The sequence below is a fragment of the Aedes albopictus genome, chromosome 1, assembly GCF_035046485.1.
Source record: "Aedes albopictus strain Foshan chromosome 1, AalbF5, whole genome shotgun sequence".
NCBI classification, from domain to species: Eukaryota; Metazoa; Arthropoda; class Insecta; order Diptera; family Culicidae; genus Aedes; species Aedes albopictus.
This window is the reverse complement of record NC_085136.1, coordinates 147,431,276-147,452,597: the sequence shown is the minus strand read 5'-3', so window position 1 is coordinate 147,452,597 and position 21,322 is coordinate 147,431,276. Positions and strand designations below refer to the sequence as shown.

At 45.8% G+C, this 21,322-nt stretch overlaps 2 protein-coding genes across 2 annotated transcripts; both read left to right on the top strand.

The window, feature by feature from the left end:
* The first annotated feature begins 18,795 nt into the window (after positions 1 to 18,795).
* Positions 18,796 to 19,494, top strand: LOC134289616 (uncharacterized). The gene has a single exon (XM_062855733.1). It carries the CDS (start codon positions 18,796 to 18,798, stop codon positions 19,492 to 19,494), a length of 699 nt encoding a protein of 232 aa, XP_062711717.1.
* On the top strand, positions 19,494 to 20,762 carry LOC134289611 (uncharacterized). Its single transcript, XM_062855720.1, has one exon. The coding sequence runs from the start codon at positions 19,494 to 19,496 to the stop codon at positions 20,760 to 20,762; it is 1,269 nt and encodes a 422-aa protein (XP_062711704.1).
* Positions 20,763 to 21,322: the final 560 nt, after the last annotated feature.

Here is a 21,322-nt window from a genome sequence, read left to right as displayed (position 1 = left end):
ACTTCGATAAGTTTGACTATTTCCAAGTTATTGCCAGTTAAGGCAATAAGAGTTATAAACATGGGAAGTTCAATAACTACGTAACGATTGAGATTTGACCATATGCGTAGAACAATTTTTTTCTCCATTTATGGTCCTCTATCACCCTTTAAAAAGTTTGCACTCAAGAACCTAACACCCTGTATAACATGTGTGTTGCTTGGGTTCGGCATTTCCGGTGTTACTTGCATTGAACATTTATTTCGGAATTGGAAACTTCTATTATTACCTTAAGAACTTCTTCGGCAATTCCTTTATAAATTAATTCGGTAATATTTTAAGAGGAATAATTTCTTTGAAAAAAAAATTCTGGTGGTTCTTTAAAAAACTCTGTTACTGCAATTACTTATGGAATTCTTTCTAATTTTTTTTTTTCAGAAATTCCTTTGATGATTTCGGAAAATTCTTTCAGAATTTCTTCGATTTTTTTTGTGAATGTTTGTGGAAATTTTTATAGAATATATTTTGGAAATTTACTGTGAGATTGGATTCGACTATTTTATTTAAAAAGCCTTACTATTTCCATCAGGAATTCCTCTGGTAATTCTTATATGAGTTCTCTTGGCAACTTCTTTGAAACCTCTAAGGTAATTTTGATGGAATTTTTTCCGGCAATTTCTTTGGGATTTTTTCAGGAAATTTTTCGTGAATTTCATACGATTTTCTTTAAGCAAGTCCATTTGAGGATTTCTGAATTTCCAGTTCAGCAGTTTTCGGAAGCAATAAATTTAAATACAATAAAATCATAAAGAATTACAAAAGTAATCACAATAAAACTGCCTGAGAAATTTTCAAAATAACTGAAAAAGAAATTGTTAAAATAATTACGGATGAATAGCCATTGAAATATGAAAAAAAAATCAAAGAAATTGTTGATTGCATTCCCAAGAAACGTAACTAGCTGAATATCAGTTTCTTAAACTATAGTTTTCTTAAGAATGGTTTGTTCCTCTCCTAAAAAGCTAAAATGTTTGTTGGGTTCCAATGAAACTACCGTAGAAATTAAAAAAAAATAACTACACATAAGGAACCTTCAAAGAAATGGCCATACTGCGGTTTAGCAAATACGGAGCCGTGTGTTCTCGAATCCCACCAGAACGCGATTTTATTCCACAAATTCGTCTCTCATTTAGTGAATTAGCAACATTCTGTGCCTTCTTATTATTTACAAGTTTTTCCCGTACATTTCTATGAGATTTCACTAGAGATTTCTTTAGTAACACATTTTGGGATTTTTCTGGAAATTCCAACTATTCTCGAAATTCGTTCAGGGATTTCTCTAGATTTGTATTGGAATTCCTTCAGCTAGAATTCCTTGAAGAAGGCCAAGAGCAGTTCCAGGTGTAATACCATGATTAATTTCCAGAGTAATCCATGAATTTCTGGATGAGTCTTTAGAAAAATCCCTGGAAGAATCAAAGGCATTTATGGAAGTATCCTAGGAAAACTGCCTAGAAGAATCCCGGCAAAAATTCCAGGACAAATCTCTAGAGGGATTCCTGCAGGTATCACAGAAAAAAATTCTTGAGGAGACCTAGGAGGCATTCCTGAAACATTAGAAGCAGCAGAAATCGCTTATAGAATCCTAGGAGGAGTTCCTGGATGAAAGTCAAGAGGAGTTCCTGGAGAAGTCCAACAAGAAATATTTGGAGAAATCCCAGATATTTTTTTTAAGATTTCCAGGAGGACATACTGGAGGTACTTCTGCAAGACTCCTAGGAGAACCCAGCAAGTTTTTGAAGGAATCATTATTAGAAGAACTCCTAGAAGAATTCTGGGAGGTATTACAGTAAGAATGACTGGAGGAGTCCTAGGAGGAATTGCTGGAAGAACCACAGCAGGAATAGCTTGAGAAATCCATTTGAAATTCCTGGATGAAAGCCAAGAGGAGTTCCTGTAGGAATCCCAAGGGGAATTTATGAGAGAATCCGTGGACAAAATATCTTGGATAAAAATTCCTAGAGGAATCACCGGAGAGTTTCTGAAAAAAATCGTAGGTAAAATCTCAGGAGGTATTCTTAGAAGGATTCCGGGATGTATCACTGAAGAAACCTCAGCTGAAATCCTAGAAAGAATTGCAGGAGAAAAATGTACAGGAATTTCTAGAGAAACCCCATTAGGAATGCCGGGGGAATCCAAAGAAAAAATCCTTGGAATACCTAGAGAAGTCCCTGCAAGAACCGGTAGAGGTATTCTGGAAGAATCTATACAGAAGGCCCTGAAGGAATCGTAAGAAGATTTTCTGAAATAATCTCAGGAAGAATTCCAGCCATAATGCTAGGATAAATTCGAATAAAGAATTTCTGGAGGAATTGCTGGAAGAATCACAGGAGGAGTTGCTTGAGGTATTCTTGGAGAAAGGCCAAAAAGAGTTTCTGCAGGAATTCTATGAGGATTTTCTGGCGGAATATTTGGATAAAATCTCTGGATGAATTCTTGGGTTAGTCCTTGGAGAAATCCCTGGTGGAGCAACCAAAGGAATTTCTGCAAAAAAAAAAAAACAGGAAGATTGCCTGGAAAGATCTCAGCAAAAAAGCCAGGAGAAAGCTCTAGAAGAATCCGTAGCATAATTTCTAAAGTACCACAGTTAGAATTTCTGGAGGAAGGATAGCTGGAAGAACCGCATGAATTGCTTGAGCAGTCACAGCTGGAATATCTGGAGGAATTCCTAGAGTTCTGGGAGCTATCATAGAAGTAATTTCTAGAGAAATCCTAGAATCATCAATGCCTGGGGTATCTTAAGAGAAGTTCCTCTAACAAATTCCTGGAGGAATACCTACAGTTCTCCTTGAAAGAATCGGTAGAATTATAGGTACTGGAGGAATTTCTGATGGAATCGCAAGAGGAATCTCAGGAAGATTTCCCGAAAGTATTGCAGCAAGTAATTTGCTAGGGGAAATCCCTAGAAGTATTTCTGAAGGAGTCGTAATGGGAATTGCTTGAAGAATTCCAGCTTAAATTCATGAAAGAAGGTCAATAGAAGTTCTTGGGGAAATCCCCTGTGGAATTTCTGGAAGAACCTCTGTAGAAAGTCCTGGATATGTCCTTCAAGAAATATAGGGAAAAACCAATGAAGGGATTTTATATAAAAATCTCAGGGAGATCTTCCGGAAGAACTTTCCTAGTAGAATTCCAGAAGGTATCACAGTGAGAATTTTTAGAGAAGAAGAGAAATCGCTGGACGAATTGCAGTAGGTGTTGCTTGAGAAATTCTAGCCACAATTCCCGGATGAAGGCCAATATAAGCGCCTGGAGGAATTCCATGAACAATTTCTGGAAGAATCTCTGAATGAAATCTCTGAAGGAATTCCTGGAAGAATCACCGGAGGAGCTTCTGAAAGGATCCCAGGAAGATTGCTCGTATAATTCCACCATAAATTCCTGAAGAAATCCGAATAGAAATTTTAAGAGGAATCCTTAGAAGAATTCCGAGAAAAATCATAGTAAGAATTTCCAAAGAAATCCTAGCAGAATTTACTGGATCAATCTCCGCAGAAATTTCTAGTATGTACAACCCCATCAGGACAGCCTGGAGTATCCTAAGGGAAGTTTATTGAAGAAATATTGGGAGGAATCCATAAAGAAAGACTAGAGAAATCACTGTACGAATAGATAGAGGTATTTCTGGAGGAATCTGTGGAGAAGTCTTTTGATTGTTCTTACCAATATCCAAAACGCCAAAACGTAACAACAGTTATATAAGTAATTCCGGGTGTGCTTAAGTTTTGGTGAAATGTGCCATTAATAAATATTGGAATTATTGTGTAAAGTTTTAAATTTTTGGTGACTGTGAAGGAAAAATTCTAGGGGGTGCCAAATTTGTTCTAGGGGGTGCCAGGCACCCCTGGAACCCCCCCTAGCTACGCCAATGCTTGGTTGCACATAAAAAAGCGCCCCGTTTGACACAAATTTACGTCTTCTATCTCAAATAAAGTCGAGCTAGCAATCGCTAGAGCCGAAGCGAGAAATACAACATATGTAAGTAAAATAATGAACTGGATTCGAACTCTGGTCCGCTGATTGAGAGGCACGTACTATACCTCTCAGATGTATCACCGAGTTGTGGGACAAACGATAAATATAAAATTGTTTCTACCTATCTGGTCAGATAGGTTTGTTGACATCTTGTGCAAGCAACTCGAACTTATATGATGGATGCAAAATTTAGTCAAATTTGCCATTCAGTCATGAAATGTTTACGTCGATGGTATACGTCACGTGTAAATTCCTAAGTTTTTAAAGAGTGCAGGAGACCGGAGCTTGTGCCTGTTCCTTCAGGAACAGAGCGGTCCCGGTGCCAAAACATTAGAGTCTTATAACCCTCTCCTCATCACCAGCCACAGTTTCCAGCTGTCCTACGAGAGGAGGCCAAGGACTAGGATCATGATGCGGAAAAAGTCCTTCGAAGATCCACTCCAACATCTGTCGAGGCTGCTCTGTAGGAGCCTTTTCACCTCTTACCTTGGCCATCACGATCCTGTAAGCATCACCCCCACGGATTCGCATTGGCACTCTTGTGGCAAGAATTTTTACCTTATCTCAGTATTCAGCGCGAACTCGGCAGCGACGAACGCCACCTGCCATTCATTTCGCTCTACCTCAATCTGTGCTCGCAGCATCAGCCGGCAAGCCCGTAGGCAGGCGCGGTGCAGGTCCGCAAATGCTTGAGTCCACCAGCAATCCGATGGTCACCCATTTCTAGAGTGAACTTGCCTAGACATGGTCGCATCGCACGCACGCGGAAGCATCTGTTAAACCGAGTGGCTTCGTTCACGTGAGTCATGTACATGAAACATTTAACAAGCGAACAAGTATCTTCATAAAAAGATATATTTTTGAAACAGCATCTAATTTCGAACCAGAGAAGAATATACTTTGCGCTGGCATGAATAAGTATCAAACAGCTCTGGCGTTCGAAGTATGTCATCATGACACCGACTAAGCAACACCAAATTTAGGGTGACAAATCTCGAATGTAAATATCTTCCAAATTGAATTAGGCACTTCTTAAAGAGCCTAAAAAGAACACAGTTCCGCACTGGGTTTCCTTTCCCTCAAAACAAGACATACCGTGTTCCCCCCGAATATTTGCTTTCCACATCCATTTCATCTCGATTGCCACTACACAGTCTCCCAATCAACGCTACGGCCCCGTTCTCATCACCACCACCGTGATCATCACACTTCCCGGCTTCCTTTCGGCGCCTTCTCCAGCCACCGCACCGCCGCAGCACCGATCATTGTCACCTTCCTTGAAAAGGCAACGTAGTATCACTCTCTCTCTCTCCATCCCCGGCAAACTCGAAACCATTGTCATCAGCTTAAATACAACCAAATTTAATTTCCTCTATTTACTTTTAACCTTACGCAGAACGCAGGAAAACCTCCCTCCCCACAGTGTGCACACGCGCGGCCGGCAAAGGCAGAAGAAGTGGCAAATAGGATCCACATCCCGACAACCCCAAACACCGAGGTTGGTTGTCGGTTACCGGCCGTTCGGGTGAAGTTGATCAAAGCATTTGCTTCCGAAACACTCTGTGTTCACTGGCTGCTCGGCAGCGTATTAAACGGTGAGAGGGATGAGTTACTGCAAACAACTGTGGGTGCATGGTTTTCCAGCGAAACTGATTAGGCTAGTGCGTGCAAAGTGTTTTCGAAAATATCAATTTGTCAATCAAACGACGCACATAAGTTTTCAACTAGAATAATGATAAATTTTACCCGAAACTACGGTAGTTCAACAATAGGATCCTCCAGCAGCGGCAGTGATGATTCTCCCAGTAACCAAACCAAAAACCTCCCGCATCTGGCGTTGTTGCTTCGAAGGAGCATCCTGCCGATGCGGCTCGGTGGAAACGGGATGCCTGAGTGAGGGAAAAGTAACGGAACACGCAATCAAGGCAAACAGAAGCGGTAAGCCTATCATTGGAATCGAAAATCAATCTCTCCTCCTTGTCCAAAGAGGGGGTTGTTGGTATCTACTTGTTCGGTGGGATTCACCGGAAAGGAAGTCACTTGGTCGACCGAAGGAAGCAAGCGTCTGAGACGACAAAATCAGCCTGCCTTCTTCGATGAGCGCGCTGCTGGAGGGTGAACCGAGTTTATAGAAATGAATAATAAAATTTGCATAATTTATATTTTATTTCGCTTCTTTCGATTTGACGACTCGGGAGTCCGTGGACGAGTAAAGAGCAATGGCAAAATCCTTCGGGAAAGCGAACATTTGAGTCATGTTTTATACATGTGTCACAAGTTACCCCTCGTTTCGTCCTGCTCACGGACCGAGGATGCTTATAACGACCCTTTCCGTGTAGAGTGGTCCCTGAGGTTATGGCGGGTGGTGTTGTTGATGGCGTCACCGGTGTCAGTGAAAGTTTTCTTTGATTTGCTACTGATTGATGTTCGATTAATTTAGGATGACATTTTATGAGCCGCTATTTTATTACTTGGGCTTTAAATTGGGAGAAGGTTTTCCAATAATTTCCTTCACATGCCCATCTGAGTGGGGTACGGATATCGCCATCATAGCGTACCCTTACTGAGTACCCGCCACGCCGGCAACGCAATTGGGTTGCGGATGAGCCACCACGCGCGAACGGGTTCAACGCCGCACTTTCCTCAACTCCTCTCTCGACCTCATAGGTTTTGTTTTTGTTGATGTTAATCTATGCACCCGAAGGTTGGCCCAGGCCCTTATGAGGACTGGGCTCAGAGCCGGATCAGCGCTAATCAGAAGTAGACTTCCAGTGTAATGTCGTCAACGAAGCCGACGATCTCCAACTGGCGCTGTTTAGCGCGTTCCTTACAACAAGAGTCATTACTGCACAGTAGCGAATCCCCCTTTTCTTACACTGGAGCGCTTTCTCAGCGGTTTTTGTAACCATAAGGATAGCATCAACGGTCGACTTCCCCTTCCGGAAACCGTACTGGCTGTTTAAGAGACAATTTACAGTCTCAGTGTGCTCAACATTCGATTGAGGATGATCTTCTCAAGTCCTTTCTCACCGTGGTGATCAAGCATATTGGTCTCTATGCCCACAGGTGGTTTCCGCACCTTTGGCAATAGAACCAGGCTGGGCCTTTTCTTGGAACTCCTTCGTCCAGGCATTTCTACATAGCAGATCTGAACATTTCGGGGGACTCTGCAATAGCTACTTTTAAGGCCAGATTCAGAATTCCGTCTGGACCTGGGGCCTTACTAACGCTAAGGGACTTGCTACCCCCGCAAGTACCACATCGGTGACCTTCTCCTAATCGCCAGCCCCAGTCCCCGGCTGTTATATGAAAGGAGGACAAGGACTAACATCTCTGTAGGAGTCATTACACCTCTCGTCTTTGCTTCACGATCCTTAAAAGTAGGACTTTTTTCTTTCCCTTATCTTGGCCTTTATTGCGGCTTTTGCAGCGGCGAACACCACCCGCCGTTCGCTCTTCCTCAGATTGTGCTCGCTGCATCCGCCGCCTAGCCCGTAGGCAGGTGTGGCGCAGGTCCGCAATCGGTGGTCGCAGTATGCCGGTGGTCTCCCATTTCTAGGGCGGACTCGCCTATACATTATCGCATCGCACACACGTGGAAGCACCGCTACCAGCTCGTCGCCGTCTAAACCAAGTAGGTTTCGCTCACTATGGAGCGCCTCTCTAAATACCCCCTCGTCGAAGTATGGTGTTTTTCATCTACGAGGGCTTGTTCTTTGCCTTGCCGCCTCTTCCTCTACCCGCTGCTTGCTGTTTTTGTAGTCAATACTGTGTGAACCGCCAGGGGATCTCTGTGAGTGTAGCCATCGTCTACCTTACAGTTCCAACTACTTGTTAGGCTAGAACTACAAAAGATAATGTCGATAATCGACTCCGCTCTTTTCGACTAAAGGTACTCTTAATACCGACATTAGCCAGATCCACATCTAGTATGTCTCTAGCATGATCTGACCCCGCTGGTTCTTAAAACGGCTCAATAGCCCAGGCATTGAAGTCACCCGTCTTTACCACCGGTCTTCGCCCTGTCAGCATGGTCGTTATACAGTCCAGCATCTGCGTAAACTGTTCAATCGATCCTTGCATAGGTGCATAGCAGCTACAGAAGAAGACCCCGTTTTGCTTTGGTGATCACGAAGCCCTAATAGGTAGAAGACACCAACTCTTCTAAGTATTTACCCGTCGTCCATATCGCCGCCAGTGAGGCAACCGGGTAGCTCAACGAGTGCAAATGGAGCAAGCGCACGAAGCGGTACAGTGGAAACTGAGGAAGCACAGATAACATTTGCAGACCTCACGCGGGCGCTGAACCGCAACAAGAGCGTGTTGGTGGGGGTGATATTTTCACCCGACGCCAATGCACATTCGGGTAAGCAGCCGAGCGGACGGCACGATAGGGAAAAACAATAAACAACTAGAGTAGTCGTGTGTCGTTCATTTGTTGTCATTCCACATCGAACTGCGTACCAATAAAGTGTGTTTATTGACGAGTCTTCGCTTTTTCTTTCTGCAATCGCGCGAGTCCCTAGTCGGTTGTCTTCCGTCGTAGGCCATTCCGCTGTACACCTGTTCCGCCGGTTTCCAAAAGAGCGGACTACCAAAGATGTTGGTAGTTGCCGAACAGCTGGATGAGCTGATTGGCTACACTAAACAGGGCCTGCTGAAGCTCCACAAATCGTTGGCTCTGACCAAAAAGCAGTACGATCTCCTGTTAGAGGAACGAAGTGTTGCAGACGCGAGTAAAAAGGAACGGTCCACGCAACGGACAGCTTCCTCTTTGCGGGTAACGCGACAATGCAGCATGAGACCATGCAGCTCGCCGGGGCCGTAGCGGAGCGGTCAACCCGCCCTACGACTCAAGCTGCAAGGTCGCGAACGGAGCGATGCGCTGGTCTTCAAAACTGAGGCAGACTCATATGCCGAGGTGCTGAAGGCCATGCGAGGCGAAAATCGTTTCTCACGGCTGAGCGCTGATGTAAAAAGCATCCGACGTACCAGGACAGGAGAGATGATGGTAGTGCTGAAGAAGGCTGCGGCCAAGAAAGGTGCATCCTACAAAGTACTAGCCCAAGAAGTATTATTATTATTATTATTTATTTTTTAACCAAAAATTTTGAAAAAGGGATAAACCTCTTTGAGTGATTTCCTAGCCCAAGAAGTACTAGAAGAAAAAGTAAAGGTTAGAGCTCTAACAGCGGAGGCAATGGAGCGAACAAGGCGATAGCAGTCGGCAAGATCAAAGTAGTTTGGTCAGTGTGCCCGCTCAGCATATACGAGCCGCCAGCGGCGTGCTTCAAGTGCTTTGAGCAAGGACATAAGTCCTTAGCATGCAAAGGCTCTATCGGAATAAACTCTACAAGAAGTGTGAAGTAGAAGGTCATTTCGCCAGGGAGTACAACTCTGCACCAAAATGCTTGATTTGCATGGCAAACAAGGGCCACAGGGTCTAAATGCCCAGGCGCGCGAGGAGGTCGAAGTTCGAAACGATAATGCAGGTTACACAACTAAACCTGACCTGAACCACTGTGAAGCTGCACAGCAGTTGCTTTGGCAGTCAGTCTCGGAGTCAAGTACAGACATCGCCCTGCTAGATGACCCCTACCGCATCTCACCCGATAACGGGAATTGGGTAGCGGATAAGGCTAAGCTAGCGGCGATCTGTACAACCGGTTGTTACCTGATCCAGGAGGGCTTCGCAATAGCGAAGATCAATGGGGAATATTACAGTAGTTGTTATGCCCCACTCAGGTGACCGATGGACGAGTTCTCAGCAGTGCTGGATGCGTTAACAAACGCGCTAGTAGGGTTGAGTCTCGTGGTCAGCGGCGGAGACTTTAATGCCTGGGAGATTGAGTGAGGTAGCCGATCGACTAACGCGAGAGGCTGGGCACTACTCGAGGCCATGGGAAGACTGAATGTGGATGTCGCGAACGTAGGTGAAAAAATTACCTACAGTAGGAACGGTGCAGAGTACATCATTGACGTGATCTTCTGGAACACGGGTTTAAACCCTAGCTCAGACTGAAGGATCGACGATGGGTACACGCGCAGTGACAGCCTGGCGGTATGATGTAAGGAGGAACATGGTGGAAGGAAGATGCAGCCGAAGATCATCGATGGCCATCGAGGATGGCTGACCTCGCGCTTCGATAAGGCGTCATTCGTCGAAAGGTTGCTTATGGAGCCTAACACCGACGATCTGTCCAGTGAAGATCTAGTCGGATCTCTAAGTCGGGCGTGCGATGCCGCGATGCCTAGGCGTGCGCTACCCAGAAATGGACGGAAACCGGTATACTGGTGGTGTCCTAAAATCGCAGAGCTCAGAGCGTCCTGCCTAAGAGCGAGGAGGAGAATGCAAAGAGCTCGTACTGATAAGGGTAGAGCGGAAAGAGGTGATGTCCATATGGCGGCTAAACTGGCACTGATCAAAGAGATTAAGATACGAAAACGAGCGTGTTTCAAAAATCTCTGCCAGGCAGCCAACACGACACCCTGGGGTGATGCCTACAGAGTAGTTCTTTTTCCAAAATGAAAGGAGCGTCAGCGCCCCCGGAACGCTCACCCGTGATGCTGCAGAGAATCGTGGAAACGCTGTTCCCGCGCCACGATATCAGACCATGGGATGCCAAACCCCCCCATGGCCAAATCGACCAAGGGGAGGTAGCCCCAGTGACGAACGATGAGCTCATCGCAATTGCGAAATCACTCAAGTTGAGCAAGGCTCCGGGGCATTGAGGCATGCCCTGATATGTTCAGAATGGCTATGCAGATGTGCCTGGACAGAGACGAATTTCCGAGGAGGTGGAAAAGGCAAAGATTAGTTCTGTTGCCCAAACACGGGAAGCAACCCAGCCAGCGACCCGTCGGCATACAGACCTATCTGCCTACTGGACACCTCCGGGAAACTATACCGAGAAACCAGACGACTCTCGGCTCTCGGATAACCAGTTTGGCTTCCGAAAAGGTCGATCGACGGTGGACGCTATTAAGGCCGTAACCGAAACGGCCGAGATAGCGCTTCAGAAAAAGCGTAGAGGAATTCGTTACTGCGCGGTAACCACGTTGGATGTGAAGAATGCACCATTCACCACCTAGGAGTCCCGGATAGCTTACACCGGATACTGGAGAGCTATTTCCAGAGTAGGGTGCTTCTCTATGACACTGAGGGGAGCGAAAAGAGGTACAACATCACCGCGGGAGTACCACAAGGGTCAATCTTGGCCCCGGTACTATGGAATGCGGCATACGATGGCGTATTGAGGCTCACACTTCCACCGGTCGTAAACCTGGTCGGCTTTGCCGATGACATTACCCTCACGGTGTACAGCTACAATGTAAGGTGACGTTGGCCGCAGCAGCCGTTCGGCTACGGAAGAGCCCGGCAAGGAAACAGGTAGCAGCACTATAGGGTCTATGCAAGTAATCTTGGTGCATACAGCTAACTGTGGATGACGTAAAACAAGAGAATATTTAGGTGATCTAGTCAGTATGTCTACTCTACACGAGCCACAAGAGGATTGCTTCAGCTGTCTGGAACCAGGGCACAAGTTCTTCTTCTTCTTCTTCTTCTTTGTGGCTCTACGTCCCCACTGGGACTTGGCCTGCCTCACTTCAACTTAGTGTTCTTTGAGCGCTTCCACAGTTATTAATTGAAGGGCTTTCTTTGCCTGCCATTGCATTAATTTGTACATTGTGTGGCAAGTACAATGATACACTATGCCCAGGGAGTCGAGAAAAGTTTCTCGACCGGAACGGGAATCGAACCCGCCGTCTCCGGATTGGCGATTCATAGCCTTAACCACTAGGCTAACAGGAGACCCACAGGAGGGCACAAGTTATAGGACTGTACAGGCCTTGACAAGAACAAGCTGTGTGTGCCATTATGTGGTGGAGACCGTAAGGCACAAGACTACGCGAACCCTCCCAAGTGTTTGATTTGTGATTTGTCTTGGGAAAACCGTGAGCAGCAAGCACCTATCGGGAAGTCTAGTTTGCCTGGCCTTCAGAAGAGCCACAGCCGATAAGTCACAGTACAGGTTAAGCTACTGATTTTGAACCACTGTGACGCAGTTCAGCAACGGCTGTGTCAGGCTGGTTATTGCTATGTTAGCGGACCCGTACCGAGTACCCAACAACTAGGTAACGGCAACTGGGTCGTGGATGGGTCCGGAAAAAGGGCGGTGATATGGACGACTGGTAAATATCCCGTCTAGGAGTTGGTGTCAACATCTAATGAGAGCTTCATGACGGTCAAAGGCAACGGGATTTTCTTCTGTAACTGTTATGCGTCTTTTCGGTGACCGAGTAAGCAGTTCATGCAGGTGTTGGACTGTATGACGGTGGAGTTAACGTGGCGAAGGCCAGTTGTAGTAGTAGGTGACTTTAAAGCCTGGTCCGTGAAATAGGGAAGCCATTTCACGGGCTGGCGGGTCACATCCTGCTAGAGGCACTGGTCATGCTCAATGTTGATCTGGATAGTGTCGCTACAAAAAGTAACTTTAGTTGGAACGCAGCGGAGTTGATCATCGACATAACTTTATGTAGTCCTGGCCTAATAAGTAGTTCTGTTGAGTAGACAATGCCTACACTCACAGGCAGTGCTGAAAATTTCATTTCGTCATATCTAAATTCAACCACCTACAGCTCATTTAAGAAGCTGAACCTGAGAAAATGGTATATGAAGAACTTGTACGGCTAGACCAGCTCTGTAAGAAAGTCACGGAAAAAACACAACTTTTCGAATATTTAAGGTAAATGTCACGGACTAACTTTGAAAAATGCCAAATGATATTCACCGTGAATATCATTGGCACTTTTCGAAGGATCTCCGTGACATTTACCTTAAATATTCGAAAAGTAGCGTTTTTTCCGTGACTTTCTTACAGAACTGGTCTAGCCGTACAAGTTCTTCATATATCATATTCTCAAGTTCAGCTTCTAAAATAAACTGTAGGTGGTTGAATTTAGATATGACGAAATGAAATTTTCAGCACTGCTCACAGGGACCACCTAGCGGTTCACTAAACCATCGGTTACAGCAATAGCAGGAAGCGGGTTGTGGAACTGATTGCTATTTTTAGCCCTCGTAGATGGAAGACATCATACTTCAAAGACCAGGTAATTAGGGAGGCGCTCCTCCGTGAGCGTGTAGCGGTCCTGCCGATCGAAGGAAGCATTTCCCTCCCTGTATTGAATAATTCTAAAGATCAATGATCACCATTGATCTAAGAAAGACCCGCGATCTTAGCGGTGACCAGTCTCGTGTGCATGGAATGCGACCATGCATAAGAAAGTTCACGGGAGGAATAGGAGACCACCGGCATAGTTGAGGACTCATGCTTTTGTTAACTTGTACCGCGCCTGTCTACGGGCACAGCGACGGATGTTCCGAGCACGTATTCATGAAGATTTGGATGAATGACTGGTGACGGCGTTCCCGGCTGCCAAATTCGCGCTAAACACCGAGATTTACTGGCCCGTGCACATAAGTGGCGCGAAGGGAGGGGTTATTCCCAATTTCGGCAAAATGCGGAGGGGTACCTAGTGTATGAAGCGTCGATAATGGGGAGGGGGAGGGGAGGGGTGGTAACAACCCCCCCCCCTTTCTTTTTTGCACGGGATTGTAAGAGTAATAAAAAAGGCCTGCTATGAGTGCCATCCCATTGGGTGATACCTACAGGATCGTGATGGCTAGGACAAGAGATGTAATAGCTCCCACCGAGCAGTCTCCAGAGATGCTGAAGAGGATCATCCTTTCGACCGGGGATCCAAAATACCTAAGAGAATACTCAGAATTCACAAACCATCTACTAATAACATTTATCTAAAATGTGTGAACAGTAATTCATAATCAAAGGAAATGCATGCTACATTTCCAAAACAAACAAAAAAAACTCTGAAAGGCAGTATAACTGCTTAAATGAAGGCCAACTGTCGACCATACAGAAATGAAAAATAGCGGTATTTTCAGTATCCGTGAACAAAAAAAAAATCCTTTGAAATCGCCATCCACGGCCGAAGCCGAGTAAAATAATTACTGAAAAGACCCTCTGGAATTCATTATTGAAATGAGCTGCCCCGGTTCCGCACACACACTGATTGACCGGGATCAGTGTTTTATCACCGGGTGAAAGTGCGGTACGGCGGTACACTGACTGACTGGAAGGTAATATCGATGGCCCTGTTGTATACGGTTGGAAAGTCAAACATCAGCAGTGGCTAAATAGATCCCACCAAAGGCTATTTTACATGAGCTCTCTGCATCGCGGGGATTGAAATTTGCAATTTTAGTCGATTGTTTTTTGTGTGTTACACACTTTTTTTGTTGCATTCAGGCACACATACAAACACTCACACAAACCGACGTGTACTGGCCGACGAGGCCTTAGCGAGCTGTAAAGCATATTGAAATTGCGAGGGAGATCAATCCTGATTAAGCTGATACAAAAGTTCGGCAATATTTTGATGAGGTTCGTTGAGGGGAGGCTCGGTGGCAGCCAGGGAAGGCAGGGGCATTCATTTAGTTGTGCCCGTTGCAAACCTATTTGAGTGCGTGGACACAATAGCGTGCCTGGCAATAGTACGGAAAATTTATGTGCTGCGGACAGTAGTGATTGAGAATAATAAAGAAGAGGAAGGAGGGAGCGAGAACCATTTCAGAGGGTACGGATGCTACTGACTGACGGACGGGCTGACGACTACGGTCGAACTGGTCGAGATGCTTTGCTACGGGCGGAGGAAAATTGGAAATAACTATCCGATGTGGCACACCGACAGCATCAGGGTACACGCACGGTTTGGTTTTGATTTATGAGCGGCAAGCGGGTGCGAACAAAATAATTACTCGGATTAAAAACGGGGACCGTAAGAATACGAACGTGGATGGATTGCATTTAGTGAGGAGAGAAGGGATGTGTGTGAGCTTGTTTTCTCGGGAAACTGACTTGTTGGTGGAACAATGAATCATAGCAGATGTGGGAATTAATATCTCAGTATTCCTAACTTGCTGATAAATTTGGAATTCGATAATGGAAGTATTTTGATAGAGCTCTTACGATCGTGTAATGCAGACCCGAGCAAAGGCGGATAACAAAATGATAATAAGTTCTGTTACTTGGTAATCAGTCGTTTGAGAATTGAGTTTGCTATCATTTAGGTTGAATTAAGAGCCAACATAACAAAAATGAAAACTCAAATTTACTCCTCGAATACCATAATGATAAGAAGTTCAGTTATCATTGAGTTCTAGTTGATAACTAATTGTGTTATACAATATTTTGTTCAACAATACATTAAGTTATCAATATGAAAAAAGACATCTGATTGATAACAGGCTTTGTTGTCAATTAGTTATCATTTAGAGCTATTTTATCGACCAAAATAGTGAAAATCTACTTTATCGATATCGCCAACAATTGAAAAAAATATCTAATCTACAACCAATGTTTTCATCTATTTGACTCATTGGGTCTCGAACCCTGATCGAGCGATTGCCGGTCGCAGCTGATAGCCCCTATACCAACGGGACTCTGTGAGAGGGAGATTAGTTGAAGGCTACGCTTTCGTACTTCCGTCGCATCGATGGTGGAAAGTGGGATCTATTTTTAGATTCGAAATCCATCAGACTCTCAGTTTTGGGAAAGCTTTGAAATATGCGCTTAGAAGCTGATAACATATTTTGCTATCACTGAGAATTTTTATGTTATCGCGATAGACCTAAATTATCGATAACTAAATTTGTTACCATATGGTTATCATCAATTGGAAAAGATGATAACAAGAATAACAAAATGATAACACCGATAACACAGTTTATTATCAAAGTGATATCACTTTGTTATCCGCCTTTGCTCGGGGAACTAGACATCCGTGAAAAATGTTTGCTTCGTCTTCTAAAGGAATCGTTGTAGAAACTTTTTGTCCGATTCCTGGCAGAAACTTCATTTGAACAGTCATTTCTTTCCGCACTGTGATCAAATAAAATCGGTTGCTTGAGCGATTCTATGCCTGAGTTTTCCATGCATCAAGATATGCTGATGAATTCGTTCTGAACTGCAAACAGCAGCTCTGCAACAGACTCTGCAACAGGTCGCTCTGCTCGGCGACCACACATCGACGACGACGACGACGACGACGGTCCATACTGGGCTGAGCAGCGGTTCCCGTTCATTCTGAGCTAAGTACATAGTAAGGAGATGGTCGAAGGTGGTGTTAAGAATGCATGATCTTACACTGACGAAGTGCATGTGCTGGAAATAGCCATCAATAAAACGATCTATTGCATGATTGTGTTTCATTTGGTCTGGGGGGTTGATTTGGTTCGCTGAGTTGAGCGCACTTTGAGCTTGTTGGTCAGTGATTTATTTCTGATATTCTGTCACTCGGTGGGTTCTGTCAAGCGCGAAACGTTCGATATCGCGGCGCGGTCGGATTCCTGCGTGCAGTGTAAGTGCAAAAGTGATTGAGGTGAATTCCGACCTGAGAAAGCTGACGAAGAAAGAGCGACAACTGCGGGACATGGTAGAAGCCATTCAGGAGTTCGTGAACCAGTATCAGGAGGGGCGCGATCGAGGTTCAGTTCCAGCAAGGCTGGAGAAGTTGGACGAGGTCTACGATTCTTTCTGCGATGTGCGCGCTGACATCGAAATACTCCTCGAAGAATGCGACACCGATGATGAGGAGGGCCAACAGACCATGGCGGCCATGGTTAAACAACGCAGCGGGGGATCGCTCATGGGTTGGGTCACTTTTAGGGACACGTTTAAAACCCTAATTGTCGACTGTTGCGCCAGCAGACAGACGAACTGACAGAAAGAACTATTCCGATTTGGTAACACTCTTTTATTCAGGTATTGAGGGGGGTTATAAAATCCCTTTGGGAAAAAATGAGGATAAATGTGTTTTAACAGTTTTATGTTTGTGGGATATGTGAGAAAATTTGTCTTATGTGTTTATCCTGTGCAAGTACTTACGTTTAGTGTTCTTCTGTTGGATTTTTCGTCCGTACTAGCACAACATCCGTACTATTAGTTCGTAAGGTAATATCCGTGACAAACTGCTGGATTATGTTAGAAATTAGGTTAAGTATTTGCATGGATTTGAGTTCATTAATTTACCTGTCTTGTGTGTTTAGTTTAAGCAAATTTTAACTAGAATAACTAATTTCACCTTCGCTTTAGCTGTTTGTAACTAGATTTAAGTAGAATAAAGAATTTAGCTTAAGTTTTCACTGCGAGCAAATTTCTTATTTCACCTGCACGTTTCCTCACTGCTACTCGTTAGTGATTTTTCTCTTCTTCTGACTACTCACGTTATCTCCACGTCATCGGTCATCCGACGATCGCTGTCAGCTGGTTGTCAGAGGTTGACAGCTGACAAGCCAGGGTCGGAACTACTCACCGTCCGAAAACAAGGTCGATGTGAAAAGAAGGTGCGCTGCATCCCGTAGGGTTGTGACAGTCGACAACCCTCATTTGATCGATATCGATCGGTTTACATACCTCCGAACTTCGTTGGCGGGTGCGGCTGCTGCAGGTTGCGTCGATTGACCTCACGGCGGACAACTACTCCATAGCGTGGCGCTCATTGGGGTCACGCTACGAAACTAAGAAGCTTCTGGTGAAGTCCCACATAGATGCTCTGTTCGCAGTCAACCCGATGAAGAAGGAATCCTTCGAAGCGCTGAATCACGTCATCGGCGAGTTTGAGAAACATCTACAGATGCTGACGAAGCTCGGCGAAGATAATCAACATTGGAGTACGCTTCTGGCTCACATGCTGGCCAGTAAGCTCGATCCCACAACACAACGACTGTGGGAAACGGAACATCGCTCAACAGACGTTCCAAAATATGACGATAATCTGAAATTCCTAACGAATCACAGGACAGTTTTGCGTTTGATTTGTGGTGAAACACAAGCCCCAAAGGAGCCGAACAAATACTCGAAGTTCAGCAGCAGTCGTGCCCATTCTGCAGTGAGGGACAACATTGGACGTACCAGTGCAAGCGGTTCAGGGAGATGAGAGTTAATGAGCGGAGGAATGCAGTGAAGGTCAACGATTTGTGCTTCAATTGTCTCGGTCGCGATCACACTTCAAAGGTCTGTTCCCGAGGCGCCTGTCGTGTTTGCGGTCAACGGCATCATTCATTGCTGCACATCAACATCACTAATGAGCAACAGGCACCGCAATCGAACAAGCGCTCGCAACAGTCACCACAGAACCCACAATCGAGTTAGAGAAGTTCATTCTCACAGCACAAAAAGCCAACACATTCCAATCCTCAGCAAACCTCAAACCAATCTTCCAAAAACCCCATTCCTATAGCCAATCCAAGCATGCAAACGCCACCTACTCTTGACACTTCTAATGTTGTACTCACTGCTCAAGAAGCCAAGGTGTCACGATCGGTTCTGCTAGCAACTGCGATCGTGATCCTTGAAGGCCCTTTTGGAAACACCATGCAAGCTAGAGCATTGCTTGACAGCAGCTCTCAGCTGTGCTTTATTTCTGAACGAGCATCGCAGCGTTTGAAATTCAAGCGCTCTCGCGAAGCACTTTCGATTAGTGGCATTGGTCAAGCCGCTAAGAAGTGCAACGTCGTTCACTGGGGAAGACGTATTCTACGTGCTTGGGGCTGTCCATAAACCACGTGGTCAATTTTTTGGGACTTCTCAAACCCCCTACCCCCCCCGTGGTCATTAGTCCATACAATTTTTTTTTTCTTCCATACAAAATGGTCATTGGCCGAACCCCCCCCCCCCCCCCCTCATGACCACGTGGTTTATGGACAGCCCCCTTCCACAAGTTACGCTTAACCTTTCCACCCGGAAGATTGATTCCAACAGTCTGCAACTTCCGGAGGACATCGCACTCGCCGATCCACTTTTCACGGAACCCGGTAGCGTGGATGTGATTATCGGGGCAGGATTGTTTTTCGATCTGCTCCTCAAGGAGAAATTCAAGCTCGGAGAGGATGGACCAGTCGTACAAAACACGAACCTTGGTTGGATTGTCTGCGGAAACCTTCCTGTCGAGACAGACGTTGCCAATCTGTGCACCGAAAGGCTGGATGATCTACTCACACGATTCTGGGAGCTGGAGTCGTGCAAAACGGACAGTGTGCTGTCATTGGAAAAATACGCCTGCGAGAAGCTCTCCGACCGTACAACGGTGCGGGATGGAAGTGGGCGGTTCATTGTAACACTTCCCAAGAAGGACTGCTTGATTCGTCAATTTGGGGATTCGAAATCCACGGCGATGCGACGTTTCTTGTCGCTGGAACGCCGGCTAGACCAGAATCCACAACTCAAGCAAATGTACAGCGAGTTCATTCACGAATACCTTCGCATGGGCCACATGGAGAAGGTTGTAGTGGAGGAAGAAGATGCTGCGCTGCCACAGTACTTCATTCCGCATCACTGCGTCTGGTGTTTGATGCATCGTGTGCTACGTCGACCGGAGTCTCCCTCAATAATGCGTTGATGGTGGGGCTGATGGTTCAGGATCAGGATGATATCATTTCGATCGTCCTTCGCATCCGATTTCATCGGATTGTCATCGTTGCAGACGCCGAAAAGATGTACCGTATGGTACTGCAACAGTGGACGGATCGCATACTGCACATGATCTTCTGGCGAGATAGTCGGGACGAGGAAATCCGAGTTTTCCAGTTGAACACCGTAACGTATGGGACGGCGTCAGCGCCGTATTTGGCCACGGAATGCCTTAAGCGACTCGCAGAACTGGATGGACACAAGTACCCTGAAGCAGAAAAAATCCTCAGCAAGGACTTTTACGTTGACGACATGATGACTGGAGTTGACAGTGTAGAAGATGGAGTCAAGCTGTGCAGCGACAAGCAGCAGCTGCTGAAAGGCGGAGGATTCAACCTGCGAAAGTGGAGTAGCAACTGTCGAGCTGTTCTGGAGGAAATACCCGCGGAGCTCAAGGACGACCGCAATTCGTTCGAGCTCGACGACTCAAGCGCTACCATAAAAACCCTTGGTCTAGTCTGGGATCCCAGGATAGATGTATTCCGCTTCAAGGTTCCGGAATGGACATCTTCGGTGATCTGCAAACGTTCGGTCGTTTCCGACCTAGCAAAAATCTTCGATCCAATCGGGCTAATAAGAATTGTGATCGTCTCTGCCAAAACATTCGTCCAGATCCTCTGGAGACAGAAGGTTTCCTGGGATGAACCTCTGCAAGATGAGCTCCGAACTCAATGGATCGAATTTCGCACCAGCCTTTCGAGGCTCGAAAATCTGCAGATTCCGAGATGGATTGCCTTCCGGAAAGATTGTTTATTGTTGGAGCTCCACGGCATTTGTGATGCATCAATGAAGGCCTATGGAGCATGCATATACGTCCGATGTACACACTTTGATGGGACAATCACATCCAACTTGCTAGTAGCCAAGTCACGAGTCGCACCGCTTGCTGAATTGGGCAAGAAGAGGAAGCAGCTCACAATTCCCCGACTAGAGTTGTCTTCGGCTGTACTTCTCGCGCACCTGTATGAGAAAACTTCGGCGAGCATTCCGGTACCCACTCAATCGTATTTCCATACCGATTCTATGATCGTGAGATACTGGCTCTCATCAAATCCATCGCGATACCAAATGTTCGTGGTGAACAGGATCTCCGAGGTGCAGCATCTGACGAAGAACGGAACGTGGCGGCATATTGCAGGCATTGATAATCCCGCGGATGGCCTTTCGCGCGGTGTTTCACCTGCAGATCTACAGTAGAACTCGCTATGGTGGGAAGGTATGGGCTGGTTACGACAAGAGAAGAACTACTGGCCGGAAACACAAGAAGTAGTACTGGAGGAGCTCGATCGTTCGTGCTTAAAAGAAGGTTCCACAGTAACTTCAGTAGCAGTAATTTCGCCACATATTGAAGGCTTCGGTCTACGTTCCACACTGCACCGGTTAGAAAAACTGGTTGCCACGTTGCTGCGCTTCAACCACAACGCTCTTCTCGCACGTGGATCTTGAAGTACGGTCCGGTATCACTTGCAGAACGAGAGAACGCTCTACTGCATCTAGTGAAGCTGTCACCGAAGGAGTGCTTCGCTCAAGAAATCGCCGATCTTGAAAGAAAGGGAGAAGTTAAGCCAACTTCTCGAATCAACACACTCCATCCACGGCTGGTCGAAGGCGTACTTCGGGTTGGCGGCCGGCTGGAAAATGCTTCACTTTCGACGAACCGGAAGCATCCTGTGCTGTTGGACAAGAACCACCCGCTAACGTTCATGATTATGCGTCATTTCCACTTTGAACACCTTCACGCTGGACCACAACTGTTG

Coding starts and splice junctions, on each gene's coding strand:
- LOC134289611 (XM_062855720.1), top strand. CDS start 19,494: ATGGTGGGGCTGATGGTTCAGGATCAGGATGATATCATTTCGATCGTC.
- LOC134289616 (XM_062855733.1), top strand. CDS start 18,796: ATGGACAGCCCCCTTCCACAAGTTACGCTTAACCTTTCCACCCGGAAG.